Raw genomic sequence first — 25,530 nt, 5'->3', positions numbered from 1 at the left:
TCAGGCTTGGCCAGAGCAAAGTCTGTTCCCACAAAAACCTACTCGAATGAGGTCGTAACACTATGGTACAGGCCTCCAGATGTCCTCCTGGGCTCTTCTGAATACTCAACGCAAATTGATATGTGGTAAATAGTTCATATATAACTTATATGTATGTGTGTATATTTTACTTGTACCAGCAAAAGGGAGGGGCCTAGCGCTCCTCCGATATGTTAGTAAAAAATGGGATTCCTAGAATATTACTATATGGTGAATACTGGTAGATGTGAAAATGTTCCCAATGAGCTGTAAGCGTATGAAATAGGAAAGTATTCACAGGGCACACAATACTACAGTGCCATCTAGTGGTAGCAGCATGGCATACATTTTTTCTGTGGCAGCTACTTTGTCTATTGAGCTACCTAAGTATAATTATTGGTTAAAAAATGGATTCTTGGGTAGCAAACCAATGAAATGTTATGAATAAATATTTCACTGGTAGTTTGGTTTATTCCTCCAGGAAATTCCTAATATTTGGGTTGTCATAATGCTTACGTTCTTTAGGGTATTGTAATGTCAAAACACACAAACTTCTAAAATATGAGTTAACGTTTTTTCTCTCTCCCCAATAGGGGTGTTGGCTGTATATTTTTTGAAATGGCTTCAGGAAGACCTTTGTTTCCCGGGTCCACGGTGGAAGATGAGCTTCATTTAATTTTCAGACTCCTAGGTAAATATTGTAGATGTGATTGGGATTTACAAGTTGGTTACCTCTGCAGTTGCGCAGTCTCCCCACGCAGGGCACGACACTTGTTACATGAGCTTCACGTCTGCATGTATACCTAGTCTGCCAGAACCCAGCTAGTGACACACAGGTACAGAAATGTGCTGTTGCATGTTTTATACATAAGAATTAGACATATAGCTATGTATTCCGGATTGAACCCTGCTACAGCCTTGTCCGTACTATTAGTGGTCTAGCCTGCCGTATCATACAGGCATTTTGATGTGCATGTGGTGGCTCCAGGGCTTCAGTCCTTTAATGTTAACACCTTTCAGTCTGGGCAGGAACTTGGTCAAGTAGTAAGCAAGCGTAAGGTCTTAGCTGACCTAGGACTTACTCTCTCAGACCTTAGGAAATATGCAGCCACTAGCTGTTATCTTGCTGCTGATTATGTACACATCACCTCACACAGCTGTGTAGAGTCTTTTTGCATCCACATGGGTAATATAAGCTGCTTTAATACAGTGCAGATGGGCAACTTCAGCTCTAAACATTTCTTACCACCTCCACTACCCTATTGGAAAGAGAACTTGGTTCAATATTCCCTATTTGTCTCATTTAGGCACTGCAACTGAGGAAACATGGCCGGGCATTTTGTCAAATGATGAATTCCGAAACTACAATTTTCCCAAATACAAGCCTCAGCCTCTGATCAATCACGCACCAAGGTATTGAGCCCCCTCTGAAGGACAGGGTTCTGCTGTGCTGTATTGCCCAGTAAAGATCCTGTCTTATGTGTGACGCATTGGCCCATTTGTAGATTTCATGTGATCCAATGTCTCTGCTGGACTTTATGTATGTATGTACGTTAACAGCATTGCTCTGCTACTCTGTGAGTCTCGTAACATATGAAGTTATGCTCTGGTAACAAAACAGCCTTTTTCAGTTCACGTGTGTCACCGTGAAACCTCTGCCGCCTGTGGTACATGGGTGGGTTATTTAAGACCATTTCCTTTTTGCAGCTAGAAGTGTTGCTAAATCTGGCGTAGTCTGTCAGTAGGTTCTATGCATCTTTATGTATACAGGGTCAAATAAGAACGAAACCTGACATTCATACACGTTACCTATAGAAATTTGACAGTGGCCCTGTAACCATAGTGAAGAGTATCTCCATCAGAAGTATTTTACTGATTGCTACTTTTCACACTTTGCACTAAAATCACACCTTATATGTAACCTTCGCTATATTTTGCTGCCAAGCGCCTCTTTTCTGCATGTCCCGGCGCCCTAGTGCGTCTACCCACAGACAAGGGGATAAATCATCTATGCACAGCAAGCGCCTGTGCTTTTTGCAGTGGTGGACGGAGTTTCTACATGGGAAGACTTTAGTGTTTAGTACGTTGGGTAGACTTTAGTGTTTAGTACGTTGGGTAGACTTTAGTGTTTAGTACGTTGGGTAAACTTTAGTGTTTAGTACGTTGGGTAGACTTTAGTGTTTAGTATGTTGAAGCTGTTGAGTGTTACTATGTTTGAGTGTCGTTTCCCCAGTAAGCATAGTCTTGAGGCTGTTTAATGGGGTAACCACCATTTAAATACCCTATTAATGATATGTGTTAAGCAAATTATTGAAGCTCTTAGGTATGTTTTTTCATATGCAAACTTGCCCAGTAACAAAGCGGTAGGCCTACGTGACGAGTTAAGCATGTTAATGGCGTGCGCATGCTTGAGATCCTCTGTGCCGGTGCGCTTGCTGTGTTTACCTTACTCTGCAAACACGTCTAATAGTTACTTCAATTGGAAAGCATGATACCGCTGGCAAAACAGGAGCTGCGTTGATAGGATTTCTTCAAATCAAACGCAAAATATTTTTGTGAAAAATATTAAATCTGCAGTATTAAGTCATTCAGAGCAAATGTAAGCGGTTTTGTATCAATGATGTATTCATCTAATCACTCCTATTTCTTTTAGGTTAGACTCGGAAGGAATCGAGCTATTAACAAAGTTTCTTCAGGTAAGAGATTACATCCATAGAGTACCAGCAGATTCTGCAGGGCTATTAGAATAAGAGAGGATACAGCATTAACAGCATAGAACATATTAAGACATACATGCAGAAGGAGGCTAGATGAATTTGTAATTCGTAATGTTTATGCAGTGCACACAAACCAGCTCACATCTATGGAGTGTGAAGCGACTGTCGATGGAGTAAGATGGCTTGGAGGCCAGTTTGAATGAAATAGTGTCATGGTAGCCTATACTTTTTCAGTTGTTTCTCTACTACCCTGTCCAAGATGCTAAGTGATCTCGTGGCCAGCAAGATTCTAGCTGTGGCTCATAATAATTTTAGTTCAATAGGAGGGCCGGAATCTGTTCATGTGCAAATATAATCCATTTGGCCTAGCTTATGTTTCCCTTATTACCTTCTATCTCCTGTGAAACCGCACCGTTTATCTGGCCCTTAAGACTTGGCTTGTTTTTTGTTCAGGGCAGCTGTACTGCCTATCCCATGCATGCATGCATTAACCTCTTTCACTACTGTACTTAATACCTAGTAAGGAGGAGTGGGAAACTTGTAGACGCTTGTATGACATCTATGTATCTAGGCACATCCACTTTTCCCTCTATCGCTCGGAGAACGGCTTTTAGTCCTTTGTGAAATAAAGTGTGTGCTGTAGTTTGGGACCTCGATTTCTCTTAAGAATCGCCCAATTGAACTACCCACGTACTAACCAATCAGGCCTTGCTAATAATGCTGATCCTAATGACATTCACATTGCATTGTCTTGTAAGTCTGCAGTTTCTTAATGTTCCAGCAGCCTTTATTCCAAGTTGTTTGCTAGTTTCCACTCTATAGTATAAAATGCGAAATGCAGTGTATTGTGAGGACTGCCTGGGTCAGGTGTGTAGCTACATTGTGGTTTGTTTTGGCAGCACATGGAAGAAAAAGCACATCACAATTTTGAAGGGTTTAACTTTTTTTTCCGTAATTTGCAGTACGAATCTAAAAAGAGGATTTCTGCAGAAGATGCCATGAAACATGCTTACTTCCGAAGTCTTGGCACAAAAATACACAGCTTACCAGAAAGTAAGACCAAAACGCATGAATATTTTCAGCTAACATGTCTATGTAGACATGTTAAATTACCAATTAAATTGGTACCATTTTTGGTATTAAAATATTTAATTTTTTTGTAGATATCTCTATATTCAGTCTTATGGATATCCAATTACAAAAAGATCCTGGTTTTCGAAATTCCTCCTATTCAGAGACAGGTACGTGATCTGCATTTGAACAATACAGACAATTATTTACAATATTTAGCTTCTTCACATGCTGGATCTGTGTTGCTGGTGATCATGGCTTCTTAAATGATATGTACTGTATATGGGTGCCTTATTTTACACTGTTTCACCTTCGCAGCATATGAGGAATTATGCCGATGGGGGGGCACCGCATAAAATTTAAAGGACTACTATCCTATGCATTTGTTGTAAATAATGTCTAGAATGTCCTATAACGATTATAACCACCAGGCAATGCTTGCTGCTTCAGCTTCCTAACATATATTTTGTTTCTTTTTTTCTCAGGACATGGAAAGAACAGAAGACAAAGCATGCTCTTCTAAGATTTTCTTTCCTATCTTGTGGTTTTTGTACCAATATCAGATACTTTGGTGGAAATTGATCACTTCTGGTGGACTCCTGGACTCATGTCTACCTACCAGCGGAGTTGTTTATTTCAGGCCTGCAGATTTTTTTTTATATTTGTTGTCACAGTGTGACAAATACTGTACAGATTGTTCTTAAGGTCTCCACTGCTGTTTTAGCTGGTAGGTTACGGCTGTCGGTGTGACTGTAGCTGCAGTTCTCATGCGGGACTGAGACATAATGCGTTATTTATTGCGGAATCGTTGCTGCTAAATGACTACTGTCTGAATATTTACCATAACAGTCAAATGCCTGAAGAAGTTGCGGTGGCTTTATAATCTGTGAATGCATTGTGTTTTTTGTTTTTCCTTTTGTTCTCCCAGACGGTTTTATCTTTTTTTTTTTTTTTCTTTTCCACAACATTTTATTTCCATGTTTGGATGTTTCTCTTGTATTGCTTGGCCTTCATAGTTTTGCGGACCAAGGTTAATACACTCGGTTAGTTTGAGAATAATTTGCCCATGTTAATCTTAGCAAAAAATATATAATTCAGTAATCCAACCAGCAAAAATATTTCTTAATTTTTCCAGGTCACCAGCAAAGTGCTTTCCAAGTCGCAGATATAACAACCTCCCCACTGACCATTTATTAGAAGCTCTGATGATGCCTGGAACCACAAAGTGCCAACGGCACTTAAATTAAAGCTCACTTGATTATACAAGTACACTCATGTGAGACCGGTGTGTCTTTCAAGGATATTTACATCCTTGTTTTTATTACTAATATAATTTCAAAAATGACCAGTTTCCTCCATTTTTTCTTCATTGAGGGGGAATAGGATAGTGACACAAGAATTGATAACTAATCTTAATTACTTGAATGAAACACGTTTATAAAGTCTGATGGTTTATATCAATATTACGTAAAACTATAAGCGAATAGCCACGTTAAGCTTCTTAAAATGCACATTTCACGTTAACCGGAAAAAACACGGTGATGACAAGTACTACAAGATCAAAGCAGTGAGAAGCCGCTCCAGTTTCCAACCCTGTTCTTGGATCTTCTGTGCTAAAGTTGGCGTTGGTTAGGCTTCTCTCGCTCGGCTGTATGCTATGCGCTTATAAAATCCCAGTCTCCTATAGGCACCCCTTGGCGTTCAGCTGCTGTAGCGTGGCAGTCACTGGCAGGGCATCATGGGGATTGTAGTCCACGATTGCTTCACAATTGCACTCTTAGACTTCTATACGAAAAGGCAGTAGTAATGGATTCTCTAAAGGTTTTCACTCCAATGTGAATAGCACATAGTAACACCGGGCCTGCACCGCTGTGCAGCATTAACCTGATGTAACCCATAAGCATTCCAGTGAATATGCAATAATACAAACATTTTTCCTTTCCTCCAACATCTTCGTGAAGAGTAAAATAGCTAAGTGGCTGCATTTTTTATTGGCCAAAAAGTTCCCCCTTTTGTAATTTGTTTCCTTTAAACGTAATAAAGTTGTAGAATGAGCCCTTTTATAAACATATGCAGCGCTCATTCAAAAGGTAAACTTTTTGAGTTCATCTTTATTTTCACGTACTTTTGAACGAAATGTGGAAAAGTCCGCTTAGCACAAAACAAAACGATCTCCCCTTTTACTGTATTCCCTCCATTTTATGTAAGACGGATCTATAATAAACATTTTTTTTTAATTTTCTTTTCCTATGTCTTGAAAGTAAATCTGTTGCTTTAACTTTCAGCATTTCTGTGACATAAGCGTCAGTGTGCAGCGTTTTTCCAGCTGCCGTTGGCGATGAAGCGGAGATGTTAATGAAAGTAAACTTGCTGGTGGCAACAGAAGTTATTTCTGAAGTATTTGAGCTCGCCTAGTTTATTTTTGGGGTTTTAACCAGAAAAAGATTGTAAAATCTCTGTTCTGTTTTTAAGTGGTCATGTTAATCTTTGAAGTGGTGCATCCTGAATGATTGTCATTGGGTTTTCACGACTCTACCATTCACTGTAAAAACGTTCAGGGTCTTCCCATTTCTGTAGTCTATTTAACAGTATTACGTGACCTCTTGTTAATTTTTTTTCTATATTTTTTTTATTTCATTTTTAACTTTATTTGTGAATAGTGATGGTGGAACATGTGGGTTTGTTTCTTTAATATAACATATATTAAATTGGGAATTTTTTTTGTTAGAAATGACAGGTTCATGTTAAATAGCAGAGAATATTTGGACCACTACTTTTTCTGATATTGTACATGGGTTAATTTAAGAATGAATGGATCCATAGACCTAACAGAACTGGTGTTTTATTTTAAACTGACAAACCTGTATTAATATTGTACTTTTTGAAGTATAAATATTATGTGAAATATCAGCAGTCTTGTTTTGAAGTTTCTCATGAGAACAGCTATTTCTATGTTGTGAGACTCCCCCCACACGCGCACACACACACACACACACACCTTATCATGTGCAGCTCAGAAACAGATGTTTAAAATTTGTTTTCCCTGTGTTTTTACCATTCTGGTGCTGATTTCTAAGGTGTTTTATAATATTCTCTGGGGCAAAAATAAAATGGATTTGAAACTGAGTGCATGTTGGTAACATTTGGTAGCAGTTTGGCGCTGACACTGGGCTGAATTCTTATCAAATTTCACTGAGATTAACAAAGACCAATGTTGTCCCTTGGACCATTAGGTGGGTGTTCCACAGGACTCGCTCAAAAATACATTCTCCCCTGTTGGTATAGAGTGCTCTTAAATCGCAGGTTTCCAGGGCAAAATCTGGGTTCAGTGAGATCGCAGCATCAGTACCCAGTTGCCCAACTGAAATGTCTGTAGCTTCTGTTGGACTATGATGTCCATTCACCCTGTGACTGCGTCCCATTCGGTGTTCAGCCCTCCACACTAGCATATAATACATTATCTACTTTCACGACGCGGTTTATAGTTCTCACAGTTCAGTTACAACTTTCTTACTTTTATGGATTGGGAATCTTGGCACTTGATCTTTGGAAGCACACTTAGTTAACAAGTCCATGGTTCTTAAAAATGTAGTTATAATTTTCTAAAGCCCATGCAGAGGATAGTGATTATTTTTGTTTCTAAAGATTGAGTTTTAAGCATTGATTAACATTGCAACGGGTAAGCATTAGATGGCACTGGGTTGTTGAGGGGGATGGATCTGCTGTCCGGATATCCATAGGATCAATTATTTGCAGCGTGGCTTTTTAAAATGTTTCAATGAAACTCTTCGCGATCAATGAGATACCAGGTAGGTCGGTCACTGGTAAAACGGTCCCACGTTGCTGTGATTGTGGGGTCACCCATATAGCGGACTGCAGCCTTCAGCAGCTCCCCCGCACTTTCTGCTACAGACAATCACATGCACGGATATGGCTAAATGCCTCGTTGTGAGCTGACGAGAGACAGAAAACGGCTAGCAATAGTAAATCCTTGGGTCCCACCAACAAAGGCTTACACTATTTAAAATAGGCTTAAATATTTTGGGTTTGTTTTTTTTTTGTTTCATTAGTCATGTTCTCTGTTTTTTGAGACAGGACCTGCTCAACGAGCATAGTCTAAGACTGCTAACATATAGGGGCGATCCAATAAACGGAGGTATGGTTTCAACTGGCTGACTGGTGAGCTTCTGCTGCAGGAAGAGCATAAATTACTGAGATTTCTTTTTTAATGGATGATGAAGTACGAGTAATAAAACTTTTAGTGAATAAACCCCACGTTTGAGCATTGGCTAAGGAAATACGAGATAAAGTATTCAAAGATAACATTTATTTTTATTTTTTTGTGTTCCCAATGTAGAAAATATAAGGCCATGTTTCATTATACATTTAAAAAGCACTAAATACAAATATTGCTGGACTATATGTTTGGGGGAAAGGGGCTTAAAATGCTATCAAAAGAAGTATCTCTTCCTAACTGTTCCCCGTAATGCAAGAAATATATATAAACAATTTACACAACTAAAAAAAAAAAAGGCACACAGCCGGTTATAGTTGACAAAAGTTCAAGTGCATAACATAGGGGTGTATCATAAGTCGGCGATTGAGGGGGAGAGAATTGAACAGTGCTCAACACTTACTAAACCAAACAAAGCCTATAATACTCATGCAATTCTTTGCACTGCTGTCGACCACTTCAATGAAACACAGAAGGTGCCGTGTGAACATGTACAGTTTATCCAGAGACTTGAGGTGTTCTGGTAATGAGTTATTTCATGGGTTGGTTGACCAGTCCATAATGAGTGGAGTATATCAGGACTTTGGGGGGTTAGAGGTTGATAGCAGCACTGGAGATGAAGCTCTGTCCAAGCCTGTCAACTGCATCGGTAAGTGACTGTTCAGCAGACTTGGAAACTGTAAATACAATGCAAGAACACATTTTAATAAAAGACCTGCACTAACACTAATGCATTTTAGTACAGTAGAGATTCTACGCATACCAAAAAAAAGTCATTTTGCTCACAGTGGTATCGCTCAATATATAAGGTCTAAAAAGGCTGTTCTCAGTGGCGTCGCTATTTTTTTAATTTTTTTAACGCGGAGGAGAGAGAGGGTGCGGCCCGAGTAAGATCGGCAGCCAAGGCAACCGTTCTTACGCGGGCCGCACCTCGAGCCCTGCTACTTACCCGTGGGAGGGTCTTCTGTACTGCATAGAGGAAGCGGAACCTAGCAGAGTTCACGTGACATCACATGACTCTGCTCCAGTCCTGCTTCCTCTGTGCTTTACCAGAGAACGCAGAGGGAGGCCGCGTCCTCTGCTGAAGTCTGTGAGCAGCGTCGAGGAGCTGCAGTGCAGGTAAGGGGTGGGGAGGGAGTTTGAATGAGAATGTGTGATTGAGGGAATGAATCTGTGAATGAATGAGTGCAATGCTACGTTTCATATACTATTGTATACCTGCAAATACAGGATTTGTATGTCTGATTCTGTTTATTTGATATATACCTTCAGTGCTGAGATCACAAGTGAATTTCAGTTGATCTATCCAAAGCTTGGTTTGTGTGTTAATGTGTTAATTATCGGCAACTGGGGCTAATATTAATATATATGGGCAGCAGGGGCAAAAACACTAAGGGGGGTATAAACGACAATGCAGTGTGAAAAATCCATCCTGATGCAGACGTCTGTGACGTGGGTTGTGTCCTGCTGTTTGTGTGTTTTTGGTTATCAGTGTAGCAGAGCCTGTCCTCGGGTGTGTGTATAGGTGTTGGTGTGGCAGAGCCTGTCCTAGGGTGTGTTTGGGTGTCAGTGTGTCAGCCTGTCCGTGTGTGTGTGTGTGTGTGTGTGTCGGTGTGGCAGAGCCTGTCCTGGTGTGTGTGTGTGTGTGTGTGTGTGTGTGTGTGTGTGTGTGTGTTTGGATGTGGCAAAGACTGTCCTGATGTGTGTGGGTGTCTGTGTGGCAGAGCCTGTCCTGGTGTGTGTGTGTGTGTGTGTGTATGTTTGGTTGTCGGTGTCGCAGAGCCTGTCCTGGTGTGTGTCTCTGTGTTTTGTTGCGACAGAGCCTGTGTTGGTGTGTGTGTCTGGGTGTTGGTGTGACAGAGCCTGTGTTGGTGTGTGTGTTTGGTCATCTGTTCCTGGCACTTAACTTACAGTAGGAATTTAATTTATATTTATCCAGAGATAAAATGCCCTCCTGAAGTTGTAGTGACTTCAGGGGACAAAACGTTCAAGGCCCTGAAATCATTTAGTGGTAAAGTTATTTATTGTGTTATAATATTTATTTCAAGGATTAGTCGCACTCAATTGTGGCTTCAGGCTTCCCATGTTGAATGATCAAGTATTATTTTAGCCCAATAACAAAAGTATAATTCCATAGCACATTAATTTTGGAAATTATGAATGCCCCCCCCCAGTTTGACTGTGATATCTTGTGTGCCCCCCTATACATTGTTTCTAGAGTCGCCACTGGCTGTTCTTATATGCGAGTTGTGCGCACGCTACTCACTATCTAGTTCTCCGTGTAGTAACTGCATGTGACATGGAAAGGTTGCAGTATTGCTAACTAAAGCCTTTACTGGCTGGCTTATTTAGCAGGTCAAAGAGACCAGACATGCATATTTTATTTTTTGGGGGTCACCTTCATTTGACTCTCTATTTGCATCATAAACTGAACTTGTGATGGCTGTGGAGCTTGAACATATATTTTATATATATATATATATATATATATATATATATATATATATATATATATATATATAAAATAACATATTTTATAGCTATTGCAATTGGTGCTGTAGAAGTAACTGATTCACCAATGTTTTCACACTCACCTGAAACAAGGTATTTGGTCCTTGCAGCCTGGCTGGGCTTAAAGGAGCAACTGGGCTAAGGCTACTCCAGAAATGAATACTGGACAAAAGAGGACTTGGAGCTAACAGTAATCCATTTGGAGTCTGAAATGTAAATAGAAAATTGATATTAGATGTAACACCTGCTATGCGTGCAAATCTTTATTCACTCATCACTGACAAATTCACTTATTTAGCTTGGTGTGGCATGCAGGACTGCCGCTCGGACCATTTTGTGCAGTTTAAGCAACTTTTCATTCCAAACCTGATAGCCTGTTCTTTTGCAAACAGTTCTTTTTTGAATTGACTTTATAGTATCTGTGTATCAGTGCAAACAAATAAATCTGTTGACTGAACTCATGTGGCCATGCATTATTTTACCCAGTACCTGTACCCTAAACGCAATTCTTTGGCAGTGATGCCAAGACTGTGTAGGTTCACAAAGAAACCATAGGTTTCAAGTAGTTTCATTCACAGAACTACTTTTTGGGGTTTTATGTCAGTATAACAGTCTACACCTAATAATGTTTTACTACATCATGGTCCTAGAGATGGGTCCTCTTCTAGGCGCTCAGATGTTTGCTGGTTATGAGTGTATCGCATTGTTTTAGCGTCCTAAGAGTTACAATAATATGTATGAAACTGGTTTCAGAGTCATAAAACTTTTCTAGACAGCTCGAGTCACCTCTTATCACGTCCCCCTTGGCCATTTGACATGCAGGGCTTTATGTGGGTGAAATACCCTTCTTATTGTCACAATAGATTTGCATAAAGGTACTTCTCACGATATGTTCTGGTACGCTGGCCTGTTAAAAGCAGCATAGATGTATCAAAGAGGTTGTGGCTAACGCCTCCCCTGTTTTACAGACCTAGCAATACATTCTTGTATCAAATCTGGAGTGTTCTCAGTTATACCTCGCTGGTAGATATAAAGTGAAAGATTTGGATGGGTGTAGAGAACGGCTAATACAACCTGTTTGTGGATGTATGGGCGTCGGGGTCTTGTTGGCATTGGACAGAAAACATGATTTCAGAGAATTCATGGTAAGTCCAATTAAGTATTATTGATCACTCTTATTCAGGGGCATTGGGTGCATCTCAAACATTAAACTATGTGTGCTACATTGGTTAACGCTGTATTTTGGTTTTGGAGGCTATGCGATGACAGCTCAAAAGATGTGACCGAATCAGGGTATTTCATTTTGGTATTCACTTAAGGTGGGCCTGGCCAAGCTCCAGGACACGCTCACAACTCAACTGCGAAGGTCTCACTTATGATCTTGCGTTTTTAGTCGGTTGCTGCCATGAGGTACTATGTGCAAATGTTTTTGTAGTGATTGCTCCCATTATTTCAGATATAGAGTCCCCAGTCAAATCATGAGAAACACAGCACAGATCTCACAGGTTCTACCAGCTATAAGCATACGCTTCTTATGGAACACTGATTTCTCTCTTCTTCAGCCTTGTAAGGTCTCACAAGTTATGCTATTTAAATAGATTAATAGCTTTTGGGTTCCCATCGTATTCAAGTCTTTGCATCAAATCAACGCCAGTTACACATGCCAGGACATATTCCCCAATCACATTCTGCAATATTAGACTTCAAAATGGAGCTATTTATTAAATGTAGAATAAAGGGAGAACTGTCGGAAGAATTTACAAGAGAGTTATGGTTTCAGCTCACTTACTTCATCATTATACAGGGCTGGCACTGGCAGGTTCCTCCAACTAGAAGGGCTGAGCTGGTCCTCTATAATCATACCTACTCCCTCTAGATTGTAAGCTCGTTTGAGCAGAGCCCTCCTCACCTCTTGTTTCTGCAAGTCAAATTGTTATGTTACATACTACTTATGTCCTGTCTTTCAGTTGTACAGCACTATGGAACATGATGGCGCTATGTGAGACAATACCTAGGCACTTGCTAGGTCAGCTTACTCCACTTATGGTGGAGTGGTTTTATGGGGTGGGTGGGGTTAGCCACTTAAGGGGTGGAGATAGGCAGGGCTACCCCCAGAAAGCATGGGTAGGTGTGGCTAAACTCCCCTCCCCAAAGAGCAGAGTGAGCCGGGGAAGCAGTGCTTCGCTTGAAGAGATCCCTGGTATGTGTATGAACCATTATTCAATATGCAAGGATATATTGGATATACCTCGCTGATTGAATTATGCATTACAATGGGGCCAACCATACTCTTCCTGCGGCATATATGTATGGGTTGGGGCTTAATAATGTAGTGACATCAAGGAGTCGCTTCACCTGGAATCTCTTCTGTTAACTCTCCCTTTAGTGAATAAACCGCTTTGTGTCAAGTATGGAAAACACGATTAATGTGATTTTCTGGTACATGCTCTTACCTGAGCTGTGAAAAAGGCTGGGGTCAGAGATCCTGAAGGAAGTGCTGGGCTGTTTAGAGCTATCGATCCAATATCGCTACTAGAGAGGAGCAGGGGTGGAGAACAGATCTCCAGACCCTTGGGCTTCTTAGCCTTTGGCGGGTGGCAAGATAACTTTGTTTTGGATCCTGCCGAGAGATTTAATGGTTCCAAGGTGTCTGTGTTGTGGCAAGGGTAATCAAAGAATGGACTTCTCTGCTCTGTCCGGTAGGAAATGTTAGGGGACAGAGATGGTGATCTGGTGGAGCAGGGTGATGAAGATGACACGCTAGCTCTATTTGACCTATCAGAAGACCGTTTAGCAGAAAAAGATGTTAAAAATTCTGATGCGGCTGCCGATTCTGATGTTGATGGTATTGAAACTACAGGCCGGACAGCTTGCTTGTCTGTTTTGTTTGTAACAAATCTTATAACAGTTCTGACTTCCTCCATGGGGCTTTTGGCATGTGGCTTTTCCTTTTCTTCTTCTTCCTCCTCCACGTCTTCGTCATCGTCCTCCTGTTCACTTTTGATGACTTTGTAGTTGTCTGTCTGATTTTGCAGGGAATTTATAGTGAAGGATGAATACAAGCCCGAGTGTATGTATTCGTTTCTTTTTAATGCTGACAAGGTGTGCTTGTGACGTTCTCTTAGATCAGCCGAGATTTTGCAATCGCTGTCCTGCAGCAGCAGACTGTCTCTGCCGACTTCCACGGCATGAGGATCCATTTTCAATATCTCCGGAAAGGAGACAAACTTGTATACAAACTTCTGCCCAATGACCTTTTTGATAATGTTCTAGAAGATGCATGTATAAAAGAAAATATAGAATCGGTTACATATCTGTGGATCTATACATTTGGCTAGCAAAATGTATTAATCCATTTGCAAGCTCATGACAATACAACTAAGAAATTCATATATAACTTCCATCAATCATGTTTGTTATATGTTCGTTATGTAAGATGACTTTAAATTTGAAGCATGGTATAATGAACTGATGCTACTCCTAAAAATGATTTGATCTGCCGTTTTCTCCTGGACACATCAGTTTTACATGTTGCCGGCCATCGTCTATAGAACTACCATACGGTAGTTGGGATTTATGAAATCAAAGAAGGATATTAATCAAGCTAAGTATGAGAATTATTTGTGTCCAGGAAAAAAAGCAGCTGATATTGCAGCTCTAATCTTAACGGCTCTGCCTGCACATCCATCGAACTGCTAGGAATTTGTACACAGAAACAGTTATCCTGCAGATAGAAACATATGTTCCTCTTACAACAGCCCAGCACCTCCCATCCTAAATCTAGATGGGATTACCAATTTTCTGTGGGACCAACGTGATAGTACTTACCTTATCATAGTAATATCTCAGAGCCCTGCTCAGTTTGTCGTAGTTCATGTTAGTTTTATTCTTGCGAAGCCCCCAGAGTTTGGCCACCTCCTCGGCTTTAAGCAACTTGAATTCGCCATCATTTGACGTCCAACAGATGAGGTGTTCATGTTTCTGATCCAAAAGCAGTTGCAAAAGAAACTGCCACAGAGTGATTGCACTCTCCATACCTGCAAGTAGCAAAGTCACAGCATAAGTGTACGCTGGGTAAGATCAATGTACAAACAAGAACTTGAATATTGTAGTTCAAGTTGGAGAACATTGAGGAAGATGGTCATTGATTCAGATTCATAGCTCAAGCACTGCAGAGATTAAAAACAGCAAGGGTAGTGGAAAACACAGCTTGCATTCTGTTAATGTACCACTAGAGGGAAACCATCTTTCCTGCACCAGAAATGTTGTAATGGCACAAATGGGAAACCCCTCTCCATCCAAGTAAATGGATGATATTATTTATTTTATATAGCGCCATCGTATTCCGCAGCGCTGTTCAATGGGTAGACAGGACATAACAAGCAGTGTATAACATAACAATTTGACTTACAGAAACAACAGGTGAGGAGTGCCCTGCTCAAACGAGCTTACAATCTAGTATATGAGCACTAGTCAATAGCTGTTGGATTTCCTGAGGCCCCACTTCCACAAAGTTTCCGATTGCTAATTCCAAAAAAAGTATTATACTAGTCATGGAATTGGTTAATCTGCCAGCAAACACTGCTACTTTTTCACTGGTTCGCCTGTCCACCAAGGCCACTTAACCAGCAGTTAGAGTACTCCGCTGATTGTTCTGTCAAATACCAAATGTAGTATGAAGTCCAAATGTATTACAAAAGCTCTTACAGGTGCATAACCAATTGACATACATACATGTAGTATGTTATGCTTGGTTAGTATGTTATGCTTGTGTGTCTGACCCATAAGGATTTAATTTGGGCAAGGCAATCCTGGCTTATACCATAAACTCCCAGTAGCCCACACTAGACAGTGGTGTAGCACTTCCCTGTTTATCCATCCTATTTTGGATCTTAATGGCTGTATTTTGGGAGATATTATGGAGTGAAGTTAGTGTTTGCTTATGTGCACTTGTATTGTGGGGCAACATATGTATTGTATGCAATGACATATTAGACATTCTTAAACGCAAATTAACTCCAGGTTCGAAGGACTCGCTTCTGGACCAAGAGGCCTTGGAGGAAGGAGAGTTGGTGCCCCTGAGAGAAGTGTGAGTGACCCTTGTTAGCATGTGTTGGTGGCAATTTGTTTTGTAATTTTGCACGTGCACAAATTGGTGCATGTTCACTACTTTAAACTATTTTGGCTCTACTTGTTGTTATGGCTCCTGTGCGTAATAAATGCACAGCGGAGGTGGAGTCTGATGTGACGTTTGTGTTACAGATGTAAGTATTTGGCTGTGTTGGTAGTAGTCTGATAAAGCTCCCGCTGTGTGTAACCAGATTCACGGTAGGAATATTGATTTGGTTCCTATGTGTATATAAAGACGCTGTAAACAATGTTGGTGCAGGGTGTCCTGTGACCGTTAGTCTGCAGCGATATCTCCAGGAACAAGGGTGGGCTTGATTTGTAACTTGCTGGTTCCTGTATTTCTGTAGGTTACTGGCAGGAAACTGGAAAACAGGCCACAGGAAATCTGGACTCTTACATCTGCCCCGGCTTAAAATCACAACGCTTCGCTTCCTCTGCTCCAAGCGGCAGAACCGTTAACCCCTGAGTTTTACATTCACACCCAAAGCACACGTTACGTTATGTGCCTCTGGGGTAGGAGGGATTACTTACACCTGAAATAACGCAAATTCTTCTTCTTTGGAGGAGAATGAACATTATTAAGTTCTTGTCACAATGCAGTAGTTATAGCGGATGTGTAAAATATAAAAAATAAGTTGTGAAATAGTTTTGCATTGATGTCTGCGCTGATAGGCATTCTGCCCCATACCAAACCTACTCTCTTGGGTTTTGCCACTTGCTGTGGTATGATTATTACTCATAATAAAAGCAAGCTAAAAAATACTTTAAAGAGAAAAGATCCACTTAACAAAATTCAGAAAACAATGCTTGGAGTAATTAGACGGCTATAAGCATTTCTTCTAAAGCACAGAACTTACCATCATCACAAATCTTGCTGAGGATAAGAAGTCTGATTACCTGAACCTGGCTGAAATGAGATCGGTTTCAGTTTCCTTTAACACACCGTTCACATTGCATCTTCGCTGCGGACAATCCAAGGTGATGCTGAAATCAGCTACATACCCGCAACACTGGGTGGAATACTACATTATTGCAAAGTAACGATGCTGATCTTTCCATATCCAGTACCTAATGTTTCCGCCCAGAGCATCCTCTAACTTCTGCTATTGTATTCAAGCTGTAAAAACGTTCTAAATCAGGACTTCCTCCTATTATGTTTTTGGGGCGTCTTGCTGGGAAAAAAGCAGAAAGTAGGAATTCCTTTAGCACTACCCCATGGAAAACCAGGAACGCTGAAATGTACAATCTACACTGTTTGATGAGGCCAAGTATTTTCCTTTTAAAGTACAATAAATCCTCATTTTGGTTTCCTTTAAAAAATAAAATAAAATGTATGTGTGTGTGTGTATATATATATGTATATGTATATATATATATAATATCTTTGTAGCCCACAATGAAAAATGAGTACGAGTCAAGTTAAATGATGGGAATAAACGGCAAAGAAAAACTAACTGCATGTTCTAGCCTAATAAACAAATAAAGCTTGGCAGATCTGTTCTTTTTTTTTTCTCTCTTAGGGTTTAATCACAAATACAGCGTAGAAACATTTCTGTCACCAATGGACACAATTTAATGTTTCCTATCCTTTTATAATGTTGAATACAGATAAACATATCTATAGATCATCTTGAGTGAAACTTAAATCCAAGCACTGCCTGACTCAGCCTAAACACACACATACAGTACTCAAGTAATACTTTCCTTTCTGTGACTCAGGGCTCAACACATTTGTGGAAAATACCAATTATAAGACTGAGATGTATGAAAATCTGGACTGATTTAACTCTCTTATTGGTTTTTAGGCACTCGGAGGTTGATGCATCAGGATGTAATGCACTGGTTTGCAAAAGTTGCCAAAAGCAACTTTTTTACTTATCACAAATCTGGTGGCTGAAGCAGTTCCACAATTACTGAAGCACATCATCCTTTGCGTACAAAGTATTATTGGGCTTTTATTTATTGGGATATGACATCATAATTTGACACCCGCTAGAAAGGACAGCGGCTTGGATGGGTGGCAGGCAGCACTGCCCTGGGTTAAGCATAGGGAAGCCCTGGAGGTAAACATGCCACTGCGTACGCCACCATAACAAGTGGCGTCTATATGATAGTCCTTTCCCAGTAAGCTTCTGCAGCAGGAAGAGCTTGGCTGACTCTAAAATATATACACTCTATAGTTAAATCAGTGAGATTTCTTCAAAGTCTCCTAACATATTCAATTATTCTTTATGCTGGCGAAACCTGCCAGTGTTGGCCCTTTATAATGAATAGTGAATTGAAAACCACAACTCGGCTGCTAACTCCCGTTTAAGAGAGGTGAGTAGACTTACTGCTTTCTTTCGAGGTTCTTTTGTGTATTTGATTTGGTCGCTATACTGGATCCTTTGTTCTTGGATCAAATAGAAAAACAATTCGGACTCTGTGATTATGCCTCAGTTGCCTACTTTATCTATCCTGGTGCTCAGAAGACAATTCTCTCAAATTCAGATTAATTTTCAATTTAACAATTTCATCTATCGACCCCCTGCTTAAACTTGACAATTAGACAAACGTATTCCAATGTAATGATTGCTGTTTTAGATTACACAGAATACGGTAAGTGTCTCTTACTATAGTTGCTTTGATGTATGATTTAATATAAGAAAACTGACTATTCAAAGCCTTAATGGATGAATCATTAGAGTTATATTTAAAATATGCATTTTTGGAAGAGGTCTTTCAATTCAAAGGAAATTGTATTTTTATTGTTGATCAGATGAACCCCTGGGAATGCAACATGTGTATTACATCCATATATGCCTTTACAGAAATATATCTAAAACTAATTCACTCTTTAATAAAGCAAATGTTTTAGAACATAGCATTAATACAACGTACAATGTACCGTCTAAGAGAAATGCTAGTTAGGCCTGCCTTCTATAGATCGATACCCATTCTCTAGGTGGCATCATGTGTTACTTCTGCAGCGTGCCAAAATCTTCAAGGTGATTTAGTGGAAATGGCAGCTCTTCTAAACAATTTCTTTATATGTTCCATTGTTTGTCCTCCTCACTTGGACACAGGTTGGTTAAAAGGGAACGCACGTATTGGTGTGACACGTGGTCCCAAACCGCATGGTTACCTCTATACACGTTATTATTATTGTTTTATATAGCGCTATCAAATTCTGTAGTGCTGTACAATGGGTCGGCAGGACATAACAAGTAGTATGTAACATAACAAATTGACTTACAGAGACAACAGGTGAGGAGGGCCCTGCTCAAACAAGCTTACATAGAGAAACATCGTCACTGGTGCGGATACAAGCAGACCGGTACGGAATACATTAATCTTTCAGACGTACATATCCACAGAACAATTTGTCAGGACATCTTTTAATCTGATGCAGACTGGACAAGTCGATGAACCCTCCAGGGAACACTTATTTGAAATCTCATTCCCAGTGCTACTGAATAGCCAAACCTTTTTGAGAAACAATCACTTAAAGGCACACTCCAGCCATCATATGCACGGTAATGCACATGATAGCTGCTTGGTCCCTTTAAATTTTTGGGTGCCCAGTTTGCAGATGTACGGGGGTTTCTGCTGAATCCCCCCATATGCATTTGCCCCATTCACCATCCTCCAGCTAAGGTCCCTGTGAGAAATGTATTCGGCCACACATCTAACGTCACACAATATACTCAACTCTAGTCAGCCCAACGCTGGCCCAGTGAAGTGTGCTTGTATGGAAAGTGCTGCCGTTGGTTTCCATAGTCAGGTAAGTTCTTTATTCATTTATTTTTGTTTTGGAAGAATGCATGTTAAACTCTCACGTTTATGATGAATTCTTCTATAGTGTAGTTATGAGGCACTGACACTGACCAGACACTCCAGGTCATGTACATAAGAAGCAAAACAGTAACTGTGGTGCCAAACTTGAAATTTAATTGTTATCTGGACCATTTCATTGGTTACTTTGGTAATAATAACACATATTTTAATACTTCCCAATGGAATTAAGATTAATAATGGGTTCTAATTAGCAGATTAGCTCTGTCATCACACACAAATTAATTTTTTTTTGTCAATTTTCCCATATGTTTATCCATGAAGACACTTTTCCATATTTGATATACCCACACAAATTATACAGCATTTTGTTCAGGACAAGTAAAGTCTTAATAATGCCATTATACTCGTTCTGTTGGCAGTAAGCTGCTCCTGACAGCCTAGAGTCTAGGATGTCGATAGACACCTTCATCTCCCGCACAATACTATGTTTCCAACTTTGTGGGAAATGTTGGGGAAGGTCTTTCTATTCCAGCATGACTGTGCCCCAGTGTACAAAGCAAGGTCCATAAAGACATGGTTGGATGAGTCTGGTGTAGAGGAACTTGACTGGCCCACACAGAGCCCTGAGCTCAACCCCATCAAACACATTTGGAATGAACTGGAACGGAGATCATGAGCCAGGCCTTCTAATCCAACATCAGTGTCTGACCTCACAAATGCTCTACTTGATGAATGGCATAAGATTCCCACAGAAACACTCCAAAATCTTGTGAAAAAAACTCCCCAAGAAGAGTGGAAGCTGTTATAGCTGCAATGGGGGACCAACTACATATTAAGCTCTATTTATTTAGAAGGCAATGTCATAAAAGTCCCTCTTGATATATTGGTCAAGTGCCCTAATTATTTTGTCCATACAGTGCACATCTTCCTATTGTCTAATGAGTGTGTGTGTTTTTCTATTGTAGTCAAGCCAAGTATACAATTTTTCCTCTCTACAGAACAGCTTTGTTTGGTGCCCTAAAATGAACAGGCTAGTTCTATGTTTGTATGGTTTTAATGTGTTTTACTAGAGCGTTTCAGCTGCTCGTCCTTTGTCATAGATGAAAATAGTATGTCTTATATGTTCAAGCCATCATTTACAACCAACCACACGGGAGGTTATCCGTAAACACGGTAAAGTAAAAAAAAAAACAGAAAAATTACTGTTGCAAAAATATAGAACATGAGTCATTTTAAGAAAAGGTCTGTTCATGAAAAGGTTTATTACCATGCTACATAAGCGGAATATCTTACTTATAAATACTGGTATCAAATGGGTTTTATCACTGATAAAATGAACCGCCTTGCTATTGGCCACTGGCTATCTTTTGGTTGATAACAACGTCCGGTCTGTTGCACGTGGCTCGGCGGTATCTACAGCCTCTGAATGCAGTCTTTGAAAGCTACAGCTAAACATCCATGTCGATGCTATGCTAGCCATCAAACTAAAAGGGGCAGAACGAAGCAACACTCTGCATAGCAATACCTGTCACGTGTACCCCAAATCCTTCCTGAAATCAGAGTCAGGGAATGCTTGGTGTTAGGCCAGCTAGAAGATTTCCATGTCTATACGAAACAGACTGGCCCATGTGACATGGCTCCATTGACCCTCCAAGAAAAGATACTGACCACCTTAAGTACATCTTAGAGTAGCCTAGCGGTAGTATAACAATTATGTTTTTTTACACCCCATTTGCTATAGAGTGTAAGCTTGCGAGCAGGACCCTAATACTTAATGTATTGATTCACCTGCAAATCTAGTTCTGTTTAAACTGACAAATTCTAAGAAGCGCTGTGTAAATTGTTGGCGCTATATAAATATAATAAAATTACTTGTTAAATGTAATCATTTTGATGTTATTTTTGCATCCATACACATTACTATGCATAGTGTTTTCTTTAGATACCACATTTAAGTATACATTTAATACATATTGTATAAATGGAAAAATATAAACATACCTTTTCCCATAATAAATTGCAAACACCAAGTGTAGCTGGGAAAGAAGAAACACCCCTACAATACATTCACCCAACTAACCAAACCATCATGTATGTGCCATAAACTGAAAATCATGATGGAATAGGACTGCATGGTGAAAGGGTTAACACACGGCCGGAATTAGCTACCTTGTTTAGATTATAGAGATATGAATAGACTTAAAACATAAACACAATAACATAATTGTAAAGTTTTTTGTAATGATCCATATACCAGCACAACACAAACATGTAATCATTCTGATGTTTGTGTTTTCAGCTGCAGTTTGCATCCAATGTGCAGAGGTTTCACCAGGCACAGCTTTGGAAGTTGGCCAGGTTGAATGTTAACACCTTGATTTACGCTGTTGTTCTGTTCTTTTGAACCAAGTGTCAAAAAGAGCCCCCCTCCTTTTCTTCGGAGCACTTGTGTAGTGTATATTAAATCACAAAACTCTACGGCTAACGCACGGATTACCAACAGAAAACCAAAGTCAATATAGCCGAGCGCTTTCTACCATCACCTTAAATAATATGCAGCTCGCTCTCGGGTAAAAGAAAAAACAAAAAACCTACTCACACTTTGTTTAGAAAAACTGTTAAAAAAACACAGTATCTTGTATTTCTTGCGCTCCTCTGTCACTATTGTTGGTTTTTAAAGCCAAAGACTTAATGTTTCCCTTAAATATGGGAAACATTAAGTCTTCTGAACTTAACTCCATGCGCCCCATGCTGATTACATCAGACATGACTTCACAGATGACATCAGCAATGATAGCACATATAACAAGTACATGCAAAATATTATCTTTGATAAAAGTGTATATATATATATCAATATGAATCACCCTAATAATAGTTTATTATAAACTATGTTTGAATCAAATTAAAGTCAAGAAAAAAGGAGATGTGCATTCAGGTAGAAACATAGAATTTGACAGCAATTAACAACCATTTGGCGCATCTAGGCTGTCCATTTTTTTATTTATTCATTCATTGGTCATGTTTTAGATCCAGGATAGCTTTATGCCTGTCCCATGCATGTTTAAACTCCCTCACTGTTTAAGCCTCTACCGCTTCTGCTGGGAGGATGTTTCACTCATCTACAACCTTCTCGGTAAAGTAAAAACAAGATGTCTCTTTGAACACAGAAACAAAACTAATATCTGTCTAAGGCAGCTATGATTATAATACAGCCCAGCTGTAAACATTTTCCATTTTCCCAATCAAAAGGCAATCTGATCACTTCGACTCCACGCAAGACTATAGAAATGATTAGGATTTTCATTTACAAATAAATTTGTTATAGCAACCACTACGTGCATTCCTCTGAACAATACGATGATGATTTACCATGGATAAAAGTAATCACTGAATTCCAAAACTGCACAAAATGAAAGATGCCGTCTTGATTTCAAATACCAAAAGCAAAATTTAGTAGGTCGTTATTTATGATTTGCTTATTTACTCCACCCAGCTCCTTAAATTGAGAATTCTCAATGATTGCAAGAACCTAATCAAGTCTACATATTTTAATGATTGTAATTATTTTACCAAATGTAACTCCAAAACATGATTCACTGATCCCAGTATGTGTATCTATCTATATATACAATGTCTTTTGAAAAATAGGATATCCTGATACGTTATTATATAATATCTGCTCTGGTTTCTTTTTTTTCTTATATATTATATCTGCTCAGGTTCGTTTTCTTTCTTTATATATCTATATATTATATCTGCTCGGGTTCCTTTTCTTTCTTTTATATATATATATATATATATATATTATATCTGCTCGGGTTTCTTTTCTTCATTTTTATAAATTTATACCTACATATCTGCTCGGGTTTCTTTTCTTTCTTTATATATATCTATATATTATATCTGCTCAGGTTCCTTTTCTTTCTTATATATATATATTTATATATATTATATCTGCTCGGGTTTCTTTTCTTCCTTTTTATAAATATATACGTATATATCTGCTCGGGTTTCTTTTCTTTCTTTATATATCTATATATTATATCTGCTCAGGTTCCTTTTCTATCTATATATTATATCTGTTCTGGGTTCTTTTCTTTCTTTTTATAAATCTGCTCGGGGTTCTTTTCTTTCTTTATATATCTATCTATCTATTTATTATATCTGCTCTGGGTTCTTTTCTTTCTTTATATATCTACCTATCTACTTATTATATCTGCTCTGGGTTCTTTTCTTTCTTTTTATATATATATCTATATATTATATCTGCTCGGGGTTCTTTTTTTTCTTTACTTCTTCTAGCTGATTACTCTGGTCCAGAAGGGCAGGCAGCCTTGTTGTGATGGATGATGATCTGATGGATGATGTGTCTCCTACTCTGTGCATGCTGGTGGCAGGGCTCCTCCTGGAGAGCGCACAAAACCCTCCAGTGTTTGGGGACCGGAAACTCCTAATGAGATTAGTCGGTGCTCGCAGACATTACTTAGCCATGACTAAATATGCTCCCTTCCTGCAGCCAGTGGAAAATTCAAGGGAACTTCTCCCCCCCCCTCAAGCAGCATCAGGTCCTCTAACTATATTAAGAAGAAAAAAAAGTGGAATTCCTCACCTCCAAAAACAACACTTGAGTTTCTATCCCCTACCTCTCTGTCTGAGGGGACTTTTATTAAATGGTCAAGGTAACCAAAAAAAAAAAAACCTAATAATAATAATAAAAATCCCTCTCAAGACTACAAAGGACGCAGCAAGGCGCAAATACATAAACCTGAGCAGAAGGAAACCACAGAGTCTCTTTTGTGAGCTCCAGTGACTCATTTTCAAGATGTTGTCTGCTGCCAGTTTTCAAACCGGAAGCGCATGGCAATTAGTCTTACTGTTTCCAGACAAGCCAGACTCACACAAGTTTTCTTTAAGAAGAATGCACCCCCCTGCCTGTGTATCCCAGCTTCGCCTCCACTGCGTGCTGCCCCCGTCCTCCTCTAGCTAGCTTCGCCCTTTGTGGCTCGCACAGCACCTAGCTGGCTACAGCAGCCCCAGACGGCGGCGGGTGACAGTCACCCCGCAGTAACACCGCCAGCCTGCCTCCTCCGACATGGGGACAGTGACACCCCTTTACCGCTCTACCTGCGCTACCCCCCGCGCCTCCTCACAGCATCATGTGTCCCTTCCAGCTCTATCGTGACACGTCCTCCGATAAAGCCCGCTGTGCGATCCCAGTGCAGGCGATCGCTGGCAGGTCTGCAGCATCCCTAAATCCACTGCATGCAGTTACCTACCCGAACTCCTGCTGTGTCCTCGGAACTTTCCCCTTAATGCTCTACAATGGAGCAGGTAATATGTGTTCGCGCTCCATGCTGACAGCCGTCTGCGAGCGTTCCTGTTGTAATGAGATCCTGATTTTTTTCTTTCTTTTCTTTTTTTCAGTGCTGTGTGTGTGAGAGAGAGCAGGAAGTTGGAGCAGTCAGACAGAGAGCCGGCTCACTTCCTCTGCTGCATTATTCCCCAGGCGGTTTACAGTCTGTGTAAACAGGCTTTTCCTCCCTCTCCTTTCTCTGGCTGCTGATACTCAGCATCGCTGTAACGTAACACACACATAGCATACCTCCCAAGCGTCCCTTTTTTAGGAAGGACAGTCCCCCTTTTTGGCCCTAAATCACCCCCCCTTATCTCAAAATGTTTGGTGGGTATGAGTGTTCTACATAGAGTCACAATGTGTAAAGAAACAAAAGGACATGTGTTTCAAAATTAAATTGTGTAAATAAAATACATTCTTCCAGTAATTGCATTACTCAGTTACATAAAAAAAAACTATTTAAAGTTCACAAAGTCACATAAAAAATAAATCCCCACCCCTAGTCACCCGCCCTCCACACCCTCTGTAACAAAGGTGTCCCTTAAGAAATGTCAGGAGGTAAGACAGTAATATAAAGATTAATATCACATACATACATACACACATACACACACACGCCTATACCGACGTACACGCACATACATATCAAGCTACAAATGCTCCATCTCTCCATACTCCACATCTTCCCATTCTACACTACTGGGGAGGAGTTCTTT

At 39.9% G+C, this 25,530-nt stretch overlaps 2 protein-coding genes across 7 annotated transcripts in view; one reads left to right on the top strand and one right to left on the bottom strand.

Moving 5' to 3' along the window:
• Nucleotides 1–6,932, top strand: part of CDK17 (cyclin dependent kinase 17) — a 61,218-nt gene extending 54,286 nt beyond the window's left edge. For all 4 annotated transcript variants that reach the window (XM_053462419.1, XM_053462421.1, XM_053462420.1 and 1 more), the window contains 7 exons: nt 5–125; nt 612–709; nt 1,326–1,431; nt 2,672–2,714; nt 3,698–3,788; nt 3,899–3,976; nt 4,292–6,932. In XM_053462419.1, the coding sequence (XP_053318394.1) occupies nt 5–125; nt 612–709; nt 1,326–1,431; nt 2,672–2,714; nt 3,698–3,788; nt 3,899–3,976; nt 4,292–4,329 (575 nt within the window). In that variant the 3' untranslated portion in view covers nt 4,330–6,932. The remainder of the gene's footprint in view (nt 1–4; nt 126–611; nt 710–1,325; nt 1,432–2,671; nt 2,715–3,697; nt 3,789–3,898; nt 3,977–4,291) is intronic.
• Nucleotides 6,933–8,118: 1,186 nt separating this feature from the next.
• Nucleotides 8,119–25,098, bottom strand: ELK3 (ETS transcription factor ELK3). Of its 3 annotated transcripts, none has more exons than XM_053463303.1 (6): nt 24,738–25,098; nt 14,380–14,588; nt 13,005–13,820; nt 12,341–12,469; nt 10,635–10,757; nt 8,119–8,717 (listed from the first exon to the last, which is right to left on the bottom strand). In XM_053463303.1, the coding sequence occupies exons 2-6, from the start codon at nt 14,584–14,586 to the stop codon at nt 8,616–8,618; spliced, it is 1,377 nt and encodes a 458-aa protein (XP_053319278.1). In that variant the 5' UTR covers nt 14,587–14,588; nt 24,738–25,098; the 3' UTR covers nt 8,119–8,615. The 3 variants fall into 3 exon arrangements, with proteins under 3 accessions (XP_053319278.1, XP_053319279.1, XP_053319281.1); XM_053463304.1 differs by lacking the exon at nt 24,738–25,098 and adding an exon at nt 16,539–16,683; XM_053463306.1 differs by lacking the exon at nt 12,341–12,469.
• Nucleotides 25,099–25,530: the final 432 nt, after the last annotated feature.

This window comes from Spea bombifrons, chromosome 4, assembly GCF_027358695.1.
Source record: "Spea bombifrons isolate aSpeBom1 chromosome 4, aSpeBom1.2.pri, whole genome shotgun sequence".
In the NCBI taxonomy this organism is placed as follows: Eukaryota; Metazoa; Chordata; class Amphibia; order Anura; family Pelobatidae; genus Spea; species Spea bombifrons.
Note: the sequence above shows the minus strand (reverse complement) of the source record. Positions and strands in the feature narration are given on the sequence as shown.